This window comes from Thalassophryne amazonica, chromosome 7, assembly GCF_902500255.1.
Source record: "Thalassophryne amazonica chromosome 7, fThaAma1.1, whole genome shotgun sequence".
NCBI lineage: Eukaryota > Metazoa > Chordata > Actinopteri > Batrachoidiformes > Batrachoididae > Thalassophryne > Thalassophryne amazonica.
The window spans coordinates 23566750-23586951 of NC_047109.1; the positions used below are offsets into that span (position 1 = coordinate 23566750).

Genomic DNA, 20202 nt, shown 5'->3' on the forward strand with positions numbered 1-20202 from the left:
GTAGGCACCTTCTCTACGGGGATGGGGTATTGGGGTGGATGGCAGGGGGAGAGAAGCTGCAGAGAGGTGTGTAACACTACAACTCTGCTTCCTGGTCCCAACCCTGGATAGTCACAATTTGGAGGGTTTAATAAAATTGGCCAGGTTTCTAGAGATAAGAGCTGCTCCATCCAAAGTGGGATGGATGCCGTCTCTCCTAACAAGACCAGGTTTTCCCCAGAAACTTTGCCAATTATCTATGAAGCCCACCTCGTTTTTTGGACACCACTCAGACAGCCAGCAATTCAAGGAGAACATGCGGCTAAACATGTCACTCCCGGTCCGACTGGGTAGGGGCCCAGAGAAAACTACAGAGTCCAACATTGTTTTTGCAAAGTTACACACAGATTCAATATTAATTTTAGTGACCTCCGATTGGCGTAACCGGGTGTCATTACTGCTGACGTGAATTACAATCTTACCAAATTTACGCTTAGCCTTAGCCAGCAGTTTCAGATTTCCTTCAATGTCGCCTGCTCTGGCCCCCGGAAGACATTTGACTATGGTTGCTGGTGTCGCTAACTTCACATTTCTCAGAACAGAGTCGCCAATAACCAGAGTTTGATCCTCAGCGGGTGTGTCACCGAGTGGGGAAAAACGGTTAGAGATGTGAACAGGTTGGTGGTGTACAGGGGGCTTCTGTTAAGAACTATGCTTCTTCCTCACAGTCACCCAGCCGGCCTGCTTTCCCGGCTGCTCGGGATCTGCTGGGTGACAGCTAATGGCGGCTAAGCTACCTTGGTCTGCACCAACTACAGGGGCCTGGCTAGCTGTAGGATTTTCCAAGGTGCGGAGCCGAGTCTCCAATTCGCCCAGCCTGGCCTCCAAAGCTACAAACAAGCTACACTTATTACAAGTACCGTTACTGCTAAAGGAGGCCGAGGAATAACTAAACATTTCACACCCAGCGCAGAAAAGTGCGGGAGAGGCAAGAGAAGCCACCATGCTAAACCGGCTAAGAGCTAATAGCTGTGCTAAGCTAGTGGATTCCTAAAAACACACAAAGTGAATAATGTGTAAATAATTTAGAGGTGATTCAGCAGAGAGAGTGCTTTAATTGAGGCACTTGAAGATTTCACTGTGAAAATAAATCGTTATCTAGTTATCTAGATCAATCTAACTACACAGATTAAACAGCTAACAGATACAGCAAAACACCGCTGTGCACCGGAACAGGAAGTGATACAATACCGCAGTGAGAGGCAACCACCAGTAGAGGCCAGTAAATAAAAAATAAATAAAGAGTAAATAAAGGATATCTACAGGAGGTCCAATGTTGCCTTTTGTGATGCTGTGCACTCCAAACGACTGAATCTGTGGGCAGCAAAAAGTTGCCAGTTCCATCATGACAATGCACCTGCCCATTCTACTCAGTTGACACAACACTCCTGTTACTTGTCAGGCTTCCTACTCTCCTGACATGGCTCCCTCTGATTTTTGGATGCTCCCAAAGATAAAAACGACACTAAAAGGGACTCAATTTGAGTCATGCAAAGACATTGTATGGAACACAATGGCCCAGCTGGCCACCTTTCCAAAAGAGTCCTTCTAGAAATGCTTCCAACAATGGCACAACAGCTGGGAGAAGTGTGTGCAGTCCCAAGGAGACTACTTCGAAGGGGATTAGTATTTCATACCCCCAGGTGAGTAATTGTACTTTTTATGGCCAAATGTTGAATATTTTTTGAATGCACCTTGTGTGTATGTGTGTGTGTGTGTGTGTGTGTGTGTGTGTGTGTGTGTGTGTGTGTGTGTGTGTGTGTGTGTGTGTGTGTGTGTGTGTGTGTGTGTGTGTGTGTGTGTGTGTATTTTTTTTCTGCAAATCCATTTTATGGTGCACTACAGAATTGAGTTGCCATTGTTGCACATTTTTCATTTCAAAATTCTCCACACATTGTCATCATTCAACAGATACACAAAATGAAACAAAGGGGGGTCGGCATACTCAGAGGAGTTCCTTGCAGAACCCTCACTGTGCAGTCCCCCAACAACTCAACATTCATTCATTTTCTATACGTGGTGATTCTAATTATGGGTCAAGGGGGAGCTGAAACCTGTCCCAGCAGTCCTAGGGCCAGAGGTGGGGTTCACCCTGGACAGGATCACAATCTATTGCATGGTCACATATAGACAGAGAAACACATTTACAATCTCACTTACATGTACTGTTACAATTTAGTTCACAAACGGTCAAAACCGAACCCCAAAATGCAGGCAGCAACACACAGGAGTTAGGTGCAAAGCCAAGTGATCTATTTTCCACAAACTCCTAAAGTGACAATCAGTTCAAATGGTGACAAAAACTAGGCTGAACCTATAGAGTCCAAACATGGAAAATAGCTGAGGCAAAAATAATGACAGGATAAACATGTAACAAGGGAAGCAAATGGCAAAAGCAGAATGCTCACAATGTCAGAACCACAGTGATCACAGGGAATCTACAGGCAAGGACACACAAACATATTAGGTCTAAAATTCCAAAACGAACTAATCAGTGACAGGTGCAAAAACTAAGGGAAAAGGAGGAAGATGAATACAGGTGATATTTAAATAAACATATGGTGACTGTAAACTAAAACTGAACTCAAGAGTAAATAGAAAAAGAATCATAACACAAATACAACAATAACGAAATACAACAGAGTTAGTAACAAAAATAAAATCTAAAACCAACTGCCAAAATAAAGAAACTAATGTGGAACTCAACAAGTGCAGAAGTGAACCCAAGAAAGCTGAACAAGAACAAAGCTCAAATAAATTAACAGAACAATAACTGAAAACTAATACTGGGAACATAAGTGAACACAGTGCTAACTGGGGGCTAAAATAATACATGATCAATATGGCAACACCATGCAGGAACTCAAGGAGCAGAAACACTAGGACAAAGGACAGGGGAACGTAACGACCAAACAGACACCAGAAGGACACACAAACAGGGGAGAGACAGGGGAACATGATGATGCACCACAGGCAGTGGATGGGTGACAGAGACAATGAAAACAAAGAGAGATCAAAGACAAAGACCAAGGACGAGTCACAGTGGGAACCAGACACTGACATGAACAAAGAAAGGCAGGAGACAGGAAACAAATCACAAGACACCGACATAAAACCATAAGACTGGGAGTGCACACAAACATAAACACACACCCAACATCTCCAGCCAATTTAGAGTTTCCACTTCACCTAACCTGCATGTATATGGAAGTGGAAGGACGCCGCAGCAGATGGTGAGAACCTACATGAAACTCCACACAGAAAGGACCAGGGAAGTGATCCCAAGACCTTTTTGTTATGAGGCAACAATGCCAACCACTAAGCCACTGTGCTACCCATCTGTAGCCAACATTCATGTATAGATTAATCATGAAGTCATAAAATTTAAGGAAAAGGTTTTGGATGCTACAAAAGGATGATTGTTTGTTTGATCCATACAGGAAACAGCTGTGTCTCCCCCCAAAGATCAGGTCAGGTCAGGTGAGGGAGCATGTGCTGGTGCCACACATCACCAAGTCCATCACTCTACTACAGGTCTATGTTTTTTTGTTTTTGTTTTTTTTGTTTTTGCTGACTATCAGCTGGTTTTCCAGTGGAGGATTATTGCAGTAAACACTCCATTAGAATAATGTAGAGAACCAGCTGGGAGTTATGTCTGTCCATTACACACCCAGGTACTAATGCAGCCCGGCACACACACACACACCCACACACACACACTCTGTTCAGCTCATGCTAAATGGCCTGGCTGTATGGGAATACAGGCTGCATATGGTAAAGGTACTAAAAGGCTAAGATTAGCAATTTAAATACCTTGTTCTGACTGCTTGTGAATGGGACACGGGGGAGTAATGATGCCACCCCGCCTTGTGTTTTAGCACACACAATCTGTACAGGCAGAGAGGTGAACACACAATTTCCCTTTGTTTCTTGTCGTTCTTTCTATAAGCGATGAACACAGCCGGCCCACAAACAATACACAGACATGTATCAAAAATACACCCTGCACAACATCGTGATGTAAGCCCATCACAACGCCAAAACACACACACACACACACACACGCACATGCACACACACAGACACAATCTGTAGCAAACCTTCAAAGGGCCACATCAGTCAGGAAACACAATCACACAAAGCAAATATCGCTTTCCTCCAGTGTTTTCACACACAGCTTCTCAGGCACTCAAATGACTTTGTGTGGCTGACCAGCAAACACAAACATCAGGAAACAAACACCATCCCACTGGGACACCGGCACAAACACACAGCCGCCCCATGTCCTATATGTGTTTTGTTGATAATCATTCGCAGACTGTGTATGTTCAGAGGTCTCAAACTGGTGACCTTCTGGCCTGTCCTTCATAGTCTATGGCTCGTTCATGTGAATGTACATGTAAGTGCACGTAGAAACTTGCACTGAACTATACTGTACTAAATAACTGTAAGCACTTGGCTGTACAATTTGTCCTAGTTTATTACACCTGGTCTTTTCCTTTTGGTGTGGCCTGCAAAAAATAAACTGATGGCCACCAAATAGGGTTTTTCACTAAAACAACTTTAAACAACATATAAACAACTTAAATATCACAGAGATTCAATGATAAGGGTCTACTGGGACCATTTTGGATGCCAATTTTGAATCTTAAACCCATGAATGAATTTAGTTTAGGCACAAATGAGTTTGCGTCTGCAATCGTCTTCCCATTGAATCTTTGTGATAATTAAGTTGTTTATAGGTGTTTTAGTGAAAAACCCTATTTTGGTGGCCATCTTGGATGACTGGCTTGAGGCCAGTTTTTATTTTTGGAAACATCCTGATTGTGTTTTGGGGTGCAAAGGTAGTGGTCGTAGTTCCCCTAGTACTACAGCAAATGGCACATTTCACCAAAAATGATGATGAAGCAGTAGTTGTTGCAGGCAGAGCTGCCCATTATGATGAAATTACCCGAGGCTGAGTATTGTAATATTTCAGCAATGCAATTTTTTTTGCTTCTCTCAGGAGACCCATACAGTTGATCTTATCTTCATGCACGGATCACATAAAGATTTTCAAATTTCACAATTCAAATGACACCTGGAGCTCTTCTCATTCCTTCTCAACATTATTCTCTTCAAGCTTTCTCTTTACCATCCATGACACAATTTCCTGACAGGCCTTAATCAGATAATACATCACTACTGGACAGTGGAAACTATAAGGACATATATTAATGTGCATACATCAAGGCCCACCATACCTCTTCCTGGTTCTTGTCCTTTATCCAAACCATCCCTAATTTTTTTTTATATTTCTATTCCAGACGAGAACCATCCTTTATATCAAGTTTCATGAAAATGGGTTCATTAGGTTTTGTGTAATCCTGCTAACAATCCAGCACAAGAAGGTAAAAAACTAAGTATTTAGAGATAAAAATGCATGAAATCAACACTGAGTAGGTTGTAGTGTGAATGTTTTCCCACTTACAGCATGAGTATGTTCAGAGGTGTCCACCAGCACAGCACTGATTGGTGTATTCCAACATACGTACCCATTGGGGTGCCAACTCCATACGCTCTGGAGTCGATGAGGCCTCCAATCTGGGTGAGGTTGCAGTTACGTTGTGTGGCAAACTCGATGGTTGTGGACTCCATGAGGAAAGCGTAGTCTGAGGTGAGAACACGATGGATGCCTTCCTCAATGTTCTTCACCATCACAGAGTGCCTACGGCTGCTCATGAACTCCCACATCTTATCATATGTGGAGATCTTGGTTTTCTGTTAGGAGACAACATGATCTGTCAGTAACTGAGTCAAAGTTTCAGGACAGTCAGATGTCTTGCAGGACCTGAGACATAGAGATTTACGTTTATGCTCTTAAAGGCCTGTCAAGAGAAATACATCATTTGTCATGTTTACACCTCATTTTTCACCATGACCCTGATCATACAATACCACATGATGACATGATCTCTGATCATATCTGATGCAGATAGAAAACCTGCATCAGATGGTCAAAGCGCATTACAAATAATGCCTCACATTCACACCGATGTGAGGGTGCTGCCATACAAGGTACTGTATTTTTCGGACTATAAGTCGCACTTTTTTACATGCTTTGGCTGGGGATGCGACTTATACTCCAGAGCGACTTATAAATGAGAAATATACCGGTATTTTCTCATTTAATTTACCGTAATAAAACAATTTTACATGACAGAGTCGCTCAATGTTTTAAAATCGCCACCGGAAACGGAAATGCAATGCATCATGGGCACTGTAGTATGGCGGCCGCCCTATAGGTCACGCTGGTCACGATAACCAATCAGAGAACAGAACATTGGACGCGTATTCCTCACCTCACCCAGACCCACCTGACACAGACAGTGATTGTGAAACAGCGTGTGAAGCAGATGAACACGGTGCTTGCTGTTATTCCGGGAGGGCTAACAAAACAGCTTCAACCCTTGGATATCAGTGTGAGCAGAGTGTTTAAGTTGACGCTGAGAGCTGCTTGGGAGCACTGGGTGAGCGATGGCAGAGGATTAGCGTCTGCACTTGGAAGGAGCTGGCGTCGACACCACTGGGAGGTCATGAGCTGCGCAGGTAGGTGCTGCAAGAACATCGGCAGCTGACACCTGGTGTGTACTATGGTCCACAGTGGGTAATGTGTCAGAAAAGAACCATTCAGCGATGGTGTGGGTTTTGGTTCGGTTGCAGAACCACATTCATGTATTCTGTTGAATAAATCTTCTCAACTCAAGGTGGCGCCATTTCTTCCTTTTGCCGTCACAATATTATCATCTGAACTTTTCATGTTAACATACCTGTATGTCCATGTGACTTATTGTCCAGTGTGACTTATTTATGGTTTATTTTTCTTTATAATGGATATAGTGGCTGGTGGACTTATACTCCGGTGTGACTTATAGTCCGGAAAATACGGTACTCACTACACACCAGGAGCAATAGGGGATTAAAGACCTTGCCCAAGGGCCCTTAGTGATTTTCCAGTCAGGCTGGGATTTGAACAGGGGATCTTCTGGTCTCAAGCCCAACACCTTAACCACTAGACCATCACCTCCCTTTTACTCCAATAAGCAGTGATTTCACACTGCCTTGAGTTGCTTTAGCTCTGTGATAGAGTATAACTCACTCTATTTGGACTGGGACCAAATGATATCCCAGCAGAGTAAATTTTACTCAACAAAATTTCCTGTGTACTTTGACAAATGTGAAGTTGTGGAACAGCAAATTATTTTTTGTGACATTGGGTGTAATTTTGAGAGTCTGAGAGAAACAAGGACAAGCACAGCACTCACTGACACTCACTGAATCCCTGGTAATGCACCTTCTCTGCCTGCTGAACCTCTTCATTTCTATTACCTACAAAATTTCATTAGGAAAACATGCAATTTTTTTCAGCAGCGGCTCTAGCCGTTGCATGTCTCGTGTCTGGCTGGTGATTATCACTTGAAGGAATCTGGCCAACCAGCATGGTAAAGAGCAGTGCAAGTGTCCATCTGCTCTGCGCGAGCTGCTGCTATCACGAACCGATCGGAGCAGCAGTGGAAGCTCCACTTTCTACACCTGTAATCACAGAAAAATCCAAGATGGCATTACTCTCCAGGGGAGCAGATTTGAAGGCCTTTTTGAAGCCATTTGAAACCTAATTAAGTCACAACTTCAAGGTCCTGCCCGCCATTATTGTGTGTAATGACTTTTTGTGATGGGTCGATATTTTAGATCAACTGGCTGATTTGCAGAGTGCCTATCAGAATCGTTCGGAGTCACCCTTGGCAAATCAGGCGACTGAGCATGCATGCTTCAGACTGCTGATAAGGCAAAAGCAGCAGCTGTGTGAATACATAGAGGAGTCAGATAACCGCCCACACTCCACAGCAGGCACAAAGCCTGGGTGGGCTCCTCGGCGCCGCCGCACAGGGAAGCCAAGCTGACTGCACCTTAGCCATGTGAAAAACACAGCAGGTGCACATGATGAAGAGCTGTCAAACCAAAAAAGCCCAACATCACCCACCTGTGGCCTTGCAGAAATGTCATTTTATTTTTCGTTGTTCAAAGTGAAACAGAATATTTGAAGTCGTGCTGCACCGGTGGTTGAGGTTAACGTGCTGCGAACATGCTGTATAATGTGATGCGATTCAATTCTGCCCTCTCCTTGTTTCTACAAAAAGGCAGAATACTCTTTTTTTTTTTCTTTTTTTTTTTTTAAAGAATTTTCAATCTTCAATCATTAAAATTCACCAGGCCTGACAAAAAAACCCTCTTCACCATCTTGTTCTTTCAAGTGGTCACCTGCCAGATTAGTGCTGCAGATAACAGAATATTTGCAGAGGAATTGTTCAAATCTGGTTACAAGCACTAAAATTTGCCCGTGTATACCTTTTGGTATACATTTTAGAAAAATAACGTTAGCCATTTGATTTAAAGTTGCTCCAATTTTTGTAAAACATGATGCAAATTATTGGTTGAGTTAATGGGGTTTTAAAAGGGAATAGTGTGCACCATGTGTCATGCTTAGTTGTCATGTTACGGGGTAACATATGTCCCATGCCATAGAATCCAATGGACGTCGACATTGTTTAACCTTTACCTTACAGACCAAGCAGTCAAAACTATTCAATTTGTTAATCCTATCAACGCAACCAATAATTTGCACCACTTTTTACCAAAATTGGAGCAACTTTAACTTTTGACCCCTGTACAAACTGAAATTGACCTTTGTCACCATTCTTGCTGTTTTTACCCCATAACTCCATAATATTCAGTCATAGATAGTCCAAACTATACCCTTTTGGAATCTTCATGATCAGACAAATAATGTGGTATAGTTTTCAACATGATTGGAGCATTTTAAAATTTTGACCCCTGTGTAATTCTTCAGTTGACCCCTACCTGGCTGCCTATTGAAAATTTAGGTGGCTAATGTGCTTTTACAAAAGAATAATGTCTAAGGTGTTTGTGTGCCAATTTTGGTGCTTGTTTCCAGAAATGAACAATTGTTACAGTTATCTGCTCCATGAGATAAAATTTCCATCTTTTCATCTGCCTGCCTCCTTTGGCAAATTGCGTTTCTGTGTCATCTTGAAGCACGAGCTGCGTAATCCCTTGATCATGTTGAAGTGGTCTGAGATTACTGAGGCTGCACAAGCTCCTCCTGAATCCAGAACTGGCTCATAGATTTAAATGTGTACTGAATGTCCTTTACACACAGAATCGCTGTTCAGTCTTATTAAGACATTTCAACACAACAACACAAAGGTCTATTTTAAGTAGCAGTGATTGATGTGGGGCGATGGAGGAAATGGCCAGCCAAAAACCACCATCAGCCTCACTTAAATCAACACCGTCAGCAACTAACACTCTCCATGACTGCCTGGGACAGTCCTCTTCGAGGCTGATAGGATCTGGCAGCTGAATTTTTTAGCCTGTAGTTTGTTGAACATTCCAAACAGGGTTAGACAGTTAGGGGTGTTATCAGTCCAAACTTATACCGCTCATGTTTGGAATTACTGGAAGCCATCTGTGTATGTTTTAGAATTTGAAGTTTTAATCTCTTTATGCATTTTCCCCAAATATATGAAAACATACGTTATTATCAAGGCCATAAGCAGCATCAAATGAAATAAATGGTTTTAATTTTCTCTCTTGGTTTTATGGTTTTATAAAAAAAAAGGGGGGGGGGGGATGTGAACAAGCGCATTGAGTCTGCATCAACACACAAAACACACAAAACACACATTTCATAGACAAGCAAAAAAAGAAAAAGAAAAAAAAAGAAACTGGTATAATTTCATTTGAACAATATAGTGCAGCAGATAACAGAATATTTGCAGAGGAATCCTTCAAATCCAGTTACAAGCACCAACGTTTGTTTTGGTATACCTTTTGGTACATATTTTAGAAAAAATAACGTTAGCCATTTGAATTTTTAATAGGGGGCCACGTAGGAGTCAGTTGAAGAACTGCCTAGGGGTAAAAAAAAAAGTTCCAATCATATTGAAAGCTATACCACATTATGTGTCTGATCACAAAGATTCCAAAAAGGTATAGTTTGGACTATCTATAACTGAATGTTCTGGAGTTATGGGTAAAAACAGCAAGAATGGTGACAAAGGTCAGTTTCAGTTTGTACAGGGGTCAAAAGTTAAAGTTGCTCCAATTATGGTAAAACATGATGCAAATTATTGGTTAAGATAGTAGGATTTTAAAAAGGAATAGTTTGGACTATCTATAACTGAATGTTCTGGAGTTATGGGTAAAAACAGCAAGAATGGTGACAAAGGTCAGTTTCAGTTTGTACAGGGGTCAAAAGTTAAAGTTGCTCCAATTATGGTAAAACATGATGCAAATTATTGGTTAAGATAGTAGGATTTTAAAAAGGAATAGTTTGCACCATGTGTCATGCTTAGTTATCATGTTACGGGGTAACATATTGTATGTCACATAACATGTCATAGAATCCAATGGATTTCAACATTGTTTGACCTTTACTTTGGAGACCAAACATTCAACACAGTCAGAACTATTCCATTTGTTAATCCTATAAGTTCAACCAAAAATTTGCACCACGTTTGACCAAAACTTAAGCAACTTTAATTTTTGACCCCTGTACAAACTGAAACTGACCTTTGTCACCATTCTTGCTGTTTTTACCCCATAACTCCAGGCCATTCAGTTATAGTTAGTCCAAACTATACCTTTTTGGAATCATTGTCATCAGATACATAATGTGGTATCACTTTCAATATGATTGGAACATTTTTTTTTTTTTTTTCAACCCTGTGCAATTCTTCAATTGACCCCTACTTGGCCACCTATTGAAAATTCAAATGGCTAAAGTTATTTTTCTACAATATGTACCAATAGGTATACACAGTCAAATTTTGGTGCTTGTAACCAGATTTGAATGATTCTTACAGTTATCTGCTGTACTAATAAGACTGGAACAAAATGTCCCTATTTCCAAATGAAAAGTTTCTAGCTGGCTCAGAGATTTGTAGCTGCACCAGACCAAGGACAATCACACTCTTCATCTGTGATCCACAATCCAGAGGTGGCTGCAGCTGCCTTGTAGGAACCTGAAAAAAATTAACTACTCATGAACTTTGCCTAAGATAATGGACTGCGAAGATATTGTTTGTGTCAACATGTGAAATACTGTTTGCTGTATTCTCTCAGGGGGAGAACAATACGTGTCTATGTGGATGACACTGTTAATTTTGTCATTCATTCATTCTCTATACCTACTTACTCTAACCGACGGTCACAGGCATGAGGCAGGGTACATCGTGGACAGGACACCAGTGTATCACAGAGCAACATATACACAGACAAACTTATTCACACACACCTATGGTCAATTTAAGGTTTCAAATTCACCTAACCTGCATGTGTTTGGAAGGGGGTAGAAGCCAGAGCACTTGGAGGAAACCAACATGAACATGGGGAGAACACACAACCTCTACACAGGAAGGCCCAGGTGGAAGTGATCCCACAACCTTCTTTGAATGAGGCAAGAATGGCAACTGCTAAGCCACACTGCCAACCTAATTTTATCAGAGTGGTTAAATATGAACAAGAAAAATCTTTTTCAAGCAAATAATGACAATTAAAGACTAAAACATTTTTATGAAAATCTATTCCTTTCGGCTGCTCCCGTTACGAATCACCACAGCAGAACCCATCGCCATCTCACCCTGTCCTCTGTGTCTTCCTCTGTCACACCAACCACCTGCATGTCCTCTCTCAGCGCATCCATAAACCTCCTCTTTGGCCTCCCTTTTGGGTCCAGGGTATAATTGGCCATTTTTTGACTACTTTTGGTTTTACCTACATAATTTACCTTAAAAGACTGTTTACCTTGCCTTGCTTGGTGTCATTTTTTTTTCCAGCACAACCTCTCCTGTGTGACTTTACAGTTTTTGTTTCATTCTGACATTCTATATTAACATAATGAACCTAAATTCACACATAAACATAAAATCCAAATAAAAAATATACTGTGAAAACCACATACATGTTTAACAATCCATTTTTATAACTTAGAATGCAAACAAAAATTGTAATTTCAAAAACACATGTACAAGTGTAGCAAACAACAAAGTTAAATACAACTATTTATATTAAAATACAGGAAATACTTCAACTGTTTTTGTACAACTATATACAAAACAATAAGATGCCACACAAATTATTTGTGCCACTCAAAAAAACAATTCCTGTCCAACACAAGAGAAGTGCTGCTCCTCCTGTTGTCCACCTGGAGGCAGTGTTAGCATTTAGGTGATTTTGATTAGTTTAGCTCATACATATTTCCACCAATAATAAAGCTGCACGAGGGAGAGCCAACAAGGAAGTGGAAGTAGAAGTCTTGTTTCCTGTGTGTTTCTACAACAATGCGCACAAAATATGATCATACCATTCAGAAAAAAAAAAAAATGGCAAAAATTATTAATCATGATTCAAGTTTTACTGGGCGTATCAACAAAATTTAGAACTGGTATACTTTCAACCCACATTCAAACGGAGACTCAGAGACTGGTGGATTTGATGGAATGACTGCTTAATTCTGCCATGTGTCTTTTATGTTGACACGTCAGACAACTCCAGAGAATTAAATGAGCAATGTATATAATCTGAAGAGTTAACAGAAAGGCTGCTAGTTTACTATATGGGCAGTCGAATTCTATAAACTGGACAACTGCTTGAAATACAGTTATCTAAAATCAATTTGATCTACACAAAGTGCTGGGTGAAAACAGTTTAAATAATGCTAGAGGCAATTTTGTTGAGTATTTACATGGCTACCTGTTGTGTGGGCCGCTGAAGAGGAGGTACTGCTGGCCCACCACCACCAGTCGGCGCCCTGCTTGGAGTGCGGGCTTCAAGCATGAGAGGGCGCCGAGACAGAGAGTGACAGCTGTCACTCATTTACACCAGCTGTCACCAATCACCTGCAGCTCTACAAAAGCCGGATCATTACTCCACCTCCTCGCCGAGAAATCACCTACCGTTGAAGGTAAACCTCTCTGCAGTTTTGGTGCCGATCGCACAGTGAGTTTTTGATTGCCTTGCAGGCGTTCCTGGACCTTTCCTCAGCTGGAGGCTGGGATTGCAGATCCAACAGGAGACGACGTACTTCTCTCCTCACGGATAAGTAGTATCAGGACCTGCACGTAGTTGTTTGGAGGTGGAGGTTTTCCCTCCTTGAAGACCTGTAGAAAAAAGGATTACTGGGTGTGTGGATACACACTCATCATAACTGTTTTTGTCATCTTCTGCCAGCAGTACCAGGGTCTGCAACAGAAGACGGTGACCACCTGGGGACTCAGGACTTGGCGGCTCCGGTGTTCTTCAGGCCGTTGGTGGTGGAAGCTGTGTGGGTCCCGGCTCTCCGATCGCCAGAGATCTCCTATCTTCGAGCCTGCCCGCACGTCACCTTGTGTACAATTGGCATTATCTGTGTCTGTATTCAGTTGTGCGTTTCACAACATTAAATTGTTACTCTTTGTCTTATCCATTGTCCGTTCATTTGCGCCCCCTGTTGCGGGTCCGTGTTACGACCCTCTCCCAACAGGATTTCTCGGCCATTCGTCATGGATCCCGAGGGGCGTCAACCACAGCTTGAACAGCCAATGGGAGAACAAGGAGCGCAGGCATCAGCAGGAGGTGTGGTAAGTGATCTGCAGCAAATCCTTACCGCTTTCACCGCTCAGTTAAATCTGGTAGCCGAGCAGAATGCAGTCCTCAATCGGAGGGTGGAGGCTCTCACCGCCAGAGTGGAAGCGAGCGACTCAAGCGCTGCTGCAGTGACTCCTCCTGCTGGCTCTGGGCCACAGATAGACGTTCCACTGGCCGTTCAACAAACCCCCCCACCATCCCCTGAAGCTTACATAAGCCCTCCAGAACCGTACGGAGGCTGTGTCGAAACGTGCGCAGACTTCTTAATGCAGTGTTCACTCGTTTTTGCACAGCGTCAGGTTATGTACGCATCAGATGCCAGCCGGGTGGCTTATGTGATTAATTTGCTTCGAGGTGAGGCACGCGCTTGGGCTATGGCGCTTTGGGAACAGAATTCGTGGCTCCTGACGTCATACGCTGGGTTTGTATGGGAATTCAAACAGGTGTTTGATCATCCCAACAGAGGCGAGACCGCCTCGAGCATGCTGCTGTCAATGAGACAGGGGCGCCGAAGCGCAGCTGATTATGCAGTCGACTTCTGCATCGCGGCTGCGAGGTCCGGCTGGAATAATGTTGCGCTCCGCGTCGCCTTCATAAACGGACTGTCTGAAGGAGCATTTACTGGCTAAGGACGAACCGCAAGACTTCGATGGGCTTGTCAGTTTGGTTATACGCTTAGACAACCGGTTGAATGAACACCGTCGGGAGCAGGCCGGGGGGCGTGGTCGGGCACAAACCGTCCCTCTCTCCTCCGGGTCCGAAAGGGTGTCGTCTTCCCCACGTTCCACTGCCAGAGGGCTCCGTGTGGCAACAGCTCCCCCTGGTGACGAAGCTATGGACACGAGCAGGGCCAAATTAAAATTAAATATCAGACAAAGGAGGCTGGCCCGCGGGGAGTGTTTTTTCTGTGGCTCTTGTGAGCACATGTTAAAAGACTGCCCCAAACGATCAAACTCCAACGCCCATCCTTAGGAACTGGGTTAAGGGTGGGCCATAATATGTACACGGGGAAAACCCATAAATCTGCACGAATCCTAGTAACAATCCTAAGTGGGGATTTAACCCTTCACGCCCCAGCACTGGTAGACACGGGGTCAGAAGGGAATCTGCTGGATAGCAGATGGGCCAGGGAAGTAGGGCTTCCTCTGGTGGCTCTGCCTTCACCATTGAAGGTGCGAGCACTAGATGGCACTCTACTCCCGTTAATCACACATCAGACACAGCCAGTGACCTTGGTTGTGTCTGGGAATCACAGGGAGGAGATCGTGTTTTTTGTGACACCTTCTACCTCCTGAGTGATTCTGGGATTTCCATGGATGGTGAAGCACAATCCCCGGATTGATTGGCCGTCTGGGGTGGTGACGCAGTGGAGCGAAACCTGCCACCGGGAGTGTCTTGGATCCTCGGTTCCACCCGGAATTACAGCTAAAGAGGAGGTCAAAGTCCCCCCCAATCTGACGGCGGTGCCCGAGGTGTACCACGATCTTGCTGACATCTTCAGCAAAGATCTGGCACTCACTCTTCCCCCGCACCGACCGTACGATTGTGCCATCAATTTGATTCCGGGCACTGAGTACCCGTCCAGTAGATTGTACAACCTCTCACGTCCGGAACGCGAATCGATGGAGACCTACATCCGGGACTCCTTAGCCGCCGGGTTGATTCGGAACTCCACCTCCCCGATGGGTGCGGGTTTCTTTTTTGTGGGTAAAAAAGACGGCGGACTCCGTCCATGCATTGACTACAGAGGGCTGAACGAGATTACGGTTCGCAATCGATACCCGTTGCCCCTGTTAGATTCGGTGTTCACGCCCCTGCATGGAGCCACAATGTTCACCAAACTAGATCTTAGGAATGCGTACCACCTGGTTCGGATCCGGAAGGGAGACGAATGGAAGACGGCATTTAACACCCCGTTAGGTCATTTTGAATACCTGGTCATGCCATTCGGCCTCACTAATGCCCCCGCGACATTCCAAGCATTGGTTAACGACGTCTTGCAGGACTTCCTGCACCGGTTTGTTTTCGTATATCTGGATGATATACTCATCTTTTCTCCGGACCCTGAGACTCATGTCCAGCATGTACGTCAGGTCCTGCAGCGGTTACTAGAAAACCGGTTGTTTGTGAAGGGCGAGAAGTGTGAGTTCCACCGCACTTCTTTGTCCTTCCTGGGGTTCATCATCTCCTCCAACTCCGTTGCCCCGGATCCGGCCAAGGTTGCGGCGGTGAGAGATTGGCCCCAACCAACAAGCCGTAGGAAGCTGCAACAGTTCCTCGGCTTTGCAAATTTCTACCGGAGGTTCATTAAAGGTTACAGTCAGGTTGTTAGCCCCCTGACTGCCCTGACCTCCACTAAAGTCCCCTTCACCTGGTCGGATCGGTGCGAAGCCGCGTTTAGGGAGTTGAAACGCCGGTTTTCGTCTGCACCAGTTCTGGTGCAGCCTGATCCTACCCGCCAGTTCATAGTGGAGGTGGACGCCTCTGACTCAGGGATAGGAGCCGTTCTGTCCCAGAGCGGGGAGTCCAACAAGGTTCTCCATCCATGTGCCTACTTTTCCCGCAGGTTGACCCCCGCTGAACGTAACTATGACATGGGCAATCGGGAACTCCTCGCGGTGAAGGAGGCTCTTGAAGAGTGGAGACACCTGTTGGAGGGAGCTACGGTGCCTTTCACGGTTTTCACGGACCATCGGAACCTGGAGTACATCCGGACCGCCAAGCGGCTGAACCCCAGGCAAGCCCGCTGGTCCCTGTTCTTCGGACGCTTTGACTTCCGGATTACCTACTGTCCCGGGACTAGGAACCAACGATCCGATGCACTGTCCCGGGTGCATGAAGAGGAAGCCAAGGCCGAGTTGTCAGACCCCATCGAGACCATCGTTCCAGAGTCCACTGTCGTGGCCACCCTCACATGGGACGTGGAGAAGACCGCCCGGGAGGCCCTGACCAGGAACCCGGACCCGGGGAACGGTCCCAAGAACAGACTTTACGTCCCACCAGAGGCCAGGGCTGCCGTCTTGGACTTCTGCCATGGATCCAAGCTCTCCTGTCATCCCGGAGTGCGAAGGACCGTGGCAGTAGTCCAGCAGCGCTTCTGGTGGGCGTCACTGGAAGCCGACGTCCGGGACTATGTCCAGGCCTGCACCACCTGTGCTAGGGGCAAGGCGGATCATCACAAGATCAGGGGCCTCCTCCAGCCCCTGCCTGTGCCTCATCGCCCCTGGTCTCACATCAGCCTGGACTTCGTCACGGGCCTCCCGCCATCCCAGGGTAACACAGTCATCCTCACGATAGTGGACCGGTTCTCCAAGGCGGCCCACTTCGTGGCCCTCCCGAAGCTCCCGACGGCCCAGGAGACAGCAGACCTTCTGGTCCACCACGTCGTGCGTCTGCATGGGATACCATCGGACATCATTTCGGATCGTGGTCCCCAGTTCTCCTCGCAGGTCTGGAGGAGTTTTTGTAAGGAACTGGGGGCCACCGTGAGTCTCTCGTCCGGGTATCACCCACAGACGAACGGCCAGGCAGAGCGGGCGAACCAGGAGTTGGAACAGGCTCTCCGCTGCGTAACCTCCGCGCATCCGGCGGCTTGGAGTGGCCATCTGGCCTGGATCGAGTACGCCCACAACAGCCAGGTCTCATCTGCTACCGGCCTCTCCCCTTTCGAGGCGTGTTTGGGGTATCAGCCCCCATTGTTTCCACTTGTGGAGGGAGAGGTCGGGGTCCCCTCGGTCCAGGCCCACCTGCGGAGGTGCCGCCGGGTGTGGCGGACCGCCCGTTCTGCCCTGTTGCAGGCCCGGACGAGGGCTAAGGCCCCTGCATACCGTTGAAGGTAAACCTCTCTGCAGTTTTGGTGCCGATCGCACAGTGAGTTTTTGATTGCCTTGCAGGCGTTCCTGGACCTTTCCTCAGCTGGAGGCTGGGATTGCAGATCCAACAGGAGACGACATACTTCTCTCCTCACGGATAAGTAGTATCAGGACCTGCACGTAGTTGTTTGGAGGTGGAGGTTTTCCCTCCTTGAAGACCTGTAGAAAAAAGGATTACTGGGTGTGTGGATACACACTCATCATAACTGTTTTTGTCATCTTCTGCCAGCAGTACCAGGGTCTGCAACAGAAGACGGTGACCACCTGGGGACTCAGGACTTGGCGGCTCCGGTGTTCTTCAGGCCGTTGGTGGTGGAAGCTGTGTGGGTCCCGGCTCTCCGATCGCCTGAGATCTCCTATCTTCGAGCCTGCCCGCATGTCACCTTGTGTACAATTGGCATTATCTGTGTCTGTATTCAGTTGTGCGTTTCACAACATTAAATTGTTACTCTTTGTCTTATCCATTGTCCGTTCATTGCGCCCCCTGTTGCGGGTCCGTGTTACGACCCTCTCCCAACAGCTAGCGTTCTAATATTTTCCTCTTTTGATTGGATACAGCTGTTCCATTTCAGTTGCTGCAGTTAAAGGTTTCGGTTACTAATCAATTTTTTAGGATACATGTAAGAGTGTCATGTCTGTTGATTTATCTTTGTTGTGAATTAACCACATTGTTACTGCACAACATTATATCCTACATCCATAATTGTACCTTCCTGACACCTGGCCGGTCGTTTAAGCTTATTTCAGTCGATGCATTGTTCACTGTTTTATAACAAAAACATTGCAATGGTGAGAAAATATGATTTGAGACCTTGAAGGATTCTGTGCTCAAACACTTGGGAAGGAGTGTGATTTTAAAGGCTCACTGCACTCGCTGTGTGTTGAACTCTGCAGTGTTGTGACATTCAGCATCTGCTCGTTAAGACTTTCTGCTGCTGTTGGTGATTTTCTGCCTGGCAATGCTGTCACTTATTATTTGGCCTTATTATTCTGGTTTCTTTGATAATTAGAAAGCTGCAGCAGTCAGAGCATAAAAGTGACATTTAGCTGTAAAGTGAGATATTGCTCTTCTCTTAATATTAGCCATCTGCTCAAAATGTTGTAGCTATTGAATACTTTCTAACAAGCATTTGGAGCACAAGGTCCTGACAGAATTCTCCTCAGTTTATATTTTCTGCAAAAACCCATATTTTAAATTCCTACCACCAACTGAAAGTGAACCCATTCTGAAGAATCCCCGGCAGACAGCTCAAGCACATTTCCATACAATGTTCAGTTTTCCATCAGATAACAAGAATTTAATTATGTTGTTTGCTTCATTTTCAAAACTATGAGAGTAAAGCAGGTTTGGCTCAACAGATCCTCAACCACGTCAATCACGTACCAGCTTTCAGTCATCACAGAGCCTCTTTTCTGCAAACAGCAAGGTCACAGGTGGAAACTGAACCCATGACCTTCTTGCTGTGAGGCAACAGTGCTAACCACTAAGACACCATGCTGTTATGGAGCTATGGGGTAAAAACAGCAAAAAGGGAGAAAGGTCCATTTCAGTTTGTACAGAGGTCAAAAGTTAAAGCTGCTCCAATTCTGGTAAAAACTGGTGCAAATGACTGGTTGCAGTAATAGGATTTATAGGATAATAGGAATAGATTTGACTGTGTCGAGTGCTTGGTCTGCAAAATAAAGATTAAACAATGTCAACGTCTAATGGATTCTATGACGTTACATATGTTACCCCATAACACGATAACCAAGCATGACACATGATGCAAACTATTACTTTTTAAAACCCCATGAACTCAACCAATATTTTGCATTAATTTAAGGCACCTTTAACTTTTGACCCCTGTACAAACTGAAACTGACCTTTGACACCATTCTTACTGTTTTTACCCCATAACTCAACAATGATGATCAGCCTGCTTTGTTCAATCACATCCTGACTAAAGAGAGCCTTAAAACAAGATGACGCTGTTAGAAGCGCATGCCTGTGTTGAGTTCCAACAAGGAGGAAGGATCACTGCCCCCTGTGTTTGTCAGATCCACATGTGTTCACAAAGGTTTTGTGAAACTTTACTGTGCAAACTGTTAACTGGACAGCTGTTTGTTGTGAACACTGTATTCCCAGCAAACACAGAAGGTTTTGGTAACATTATATATTGGCTATACAGGTGAACTCCTATGCATAACTTGCATTTCGGCTAAACTCACGGCCAATTTGTGGACCCCGAAAATTTAGACTACTGTATGTTTTTGGTCAGCCTCATTAATTCACAGCTTCAGATATCTTGCTGTTCAATTTTTGTGGAACCCAACTTATGCAAGTTAATGAGGTTCACCTGTATTTAGATTATGGTTATTAGAAACATTTATAGAACATTTTCATAATGTTATAATAATGATATAGTTGCTCCTGGTGTGTAGTGGTTGCCTTGCATGGCAGCAGACTGGGTGAATGTGAGGCATTGTGAGGCAAGTGCTATATAAATGCAGTCCATTTACCATTTATTACTTCCTTGTACATATTGACAAGTCATGTCTATAGTTGATGGAAATTTGACAAATATATTAATTAACCGTCTTTCTTACTGTAAATTTCTTTCAA

At 44.6% G+C, this 20202-nt stretch overlaps 1 protein-coding gene across 5 annotated transcripts in view; it reads right to left on the minus strand.

Moving 5' to 3' along the window:
* The window catches only part of LOC117513713 (glutamate receptor ionotropic, kainate 2), a 1177061-nt gene that overhangs the window by 217508 nt on the left and 939351 nt on the right, over positions 1-20202 (minus strand). For all 5 annotated transcript variants that reach the window (XM_034173955.1, XM_034173957.1, XM_034173956.1 and 2 more), the window contains exon 15: positions 5574-5799. In XM_034173955.1, the coding sequence (XP_034029846.1) occupies positions 5574-5799 (226 nt within the window). The remainder of the gene's footprint in view (positions 1-5573; positions 5800-20202) is intronic.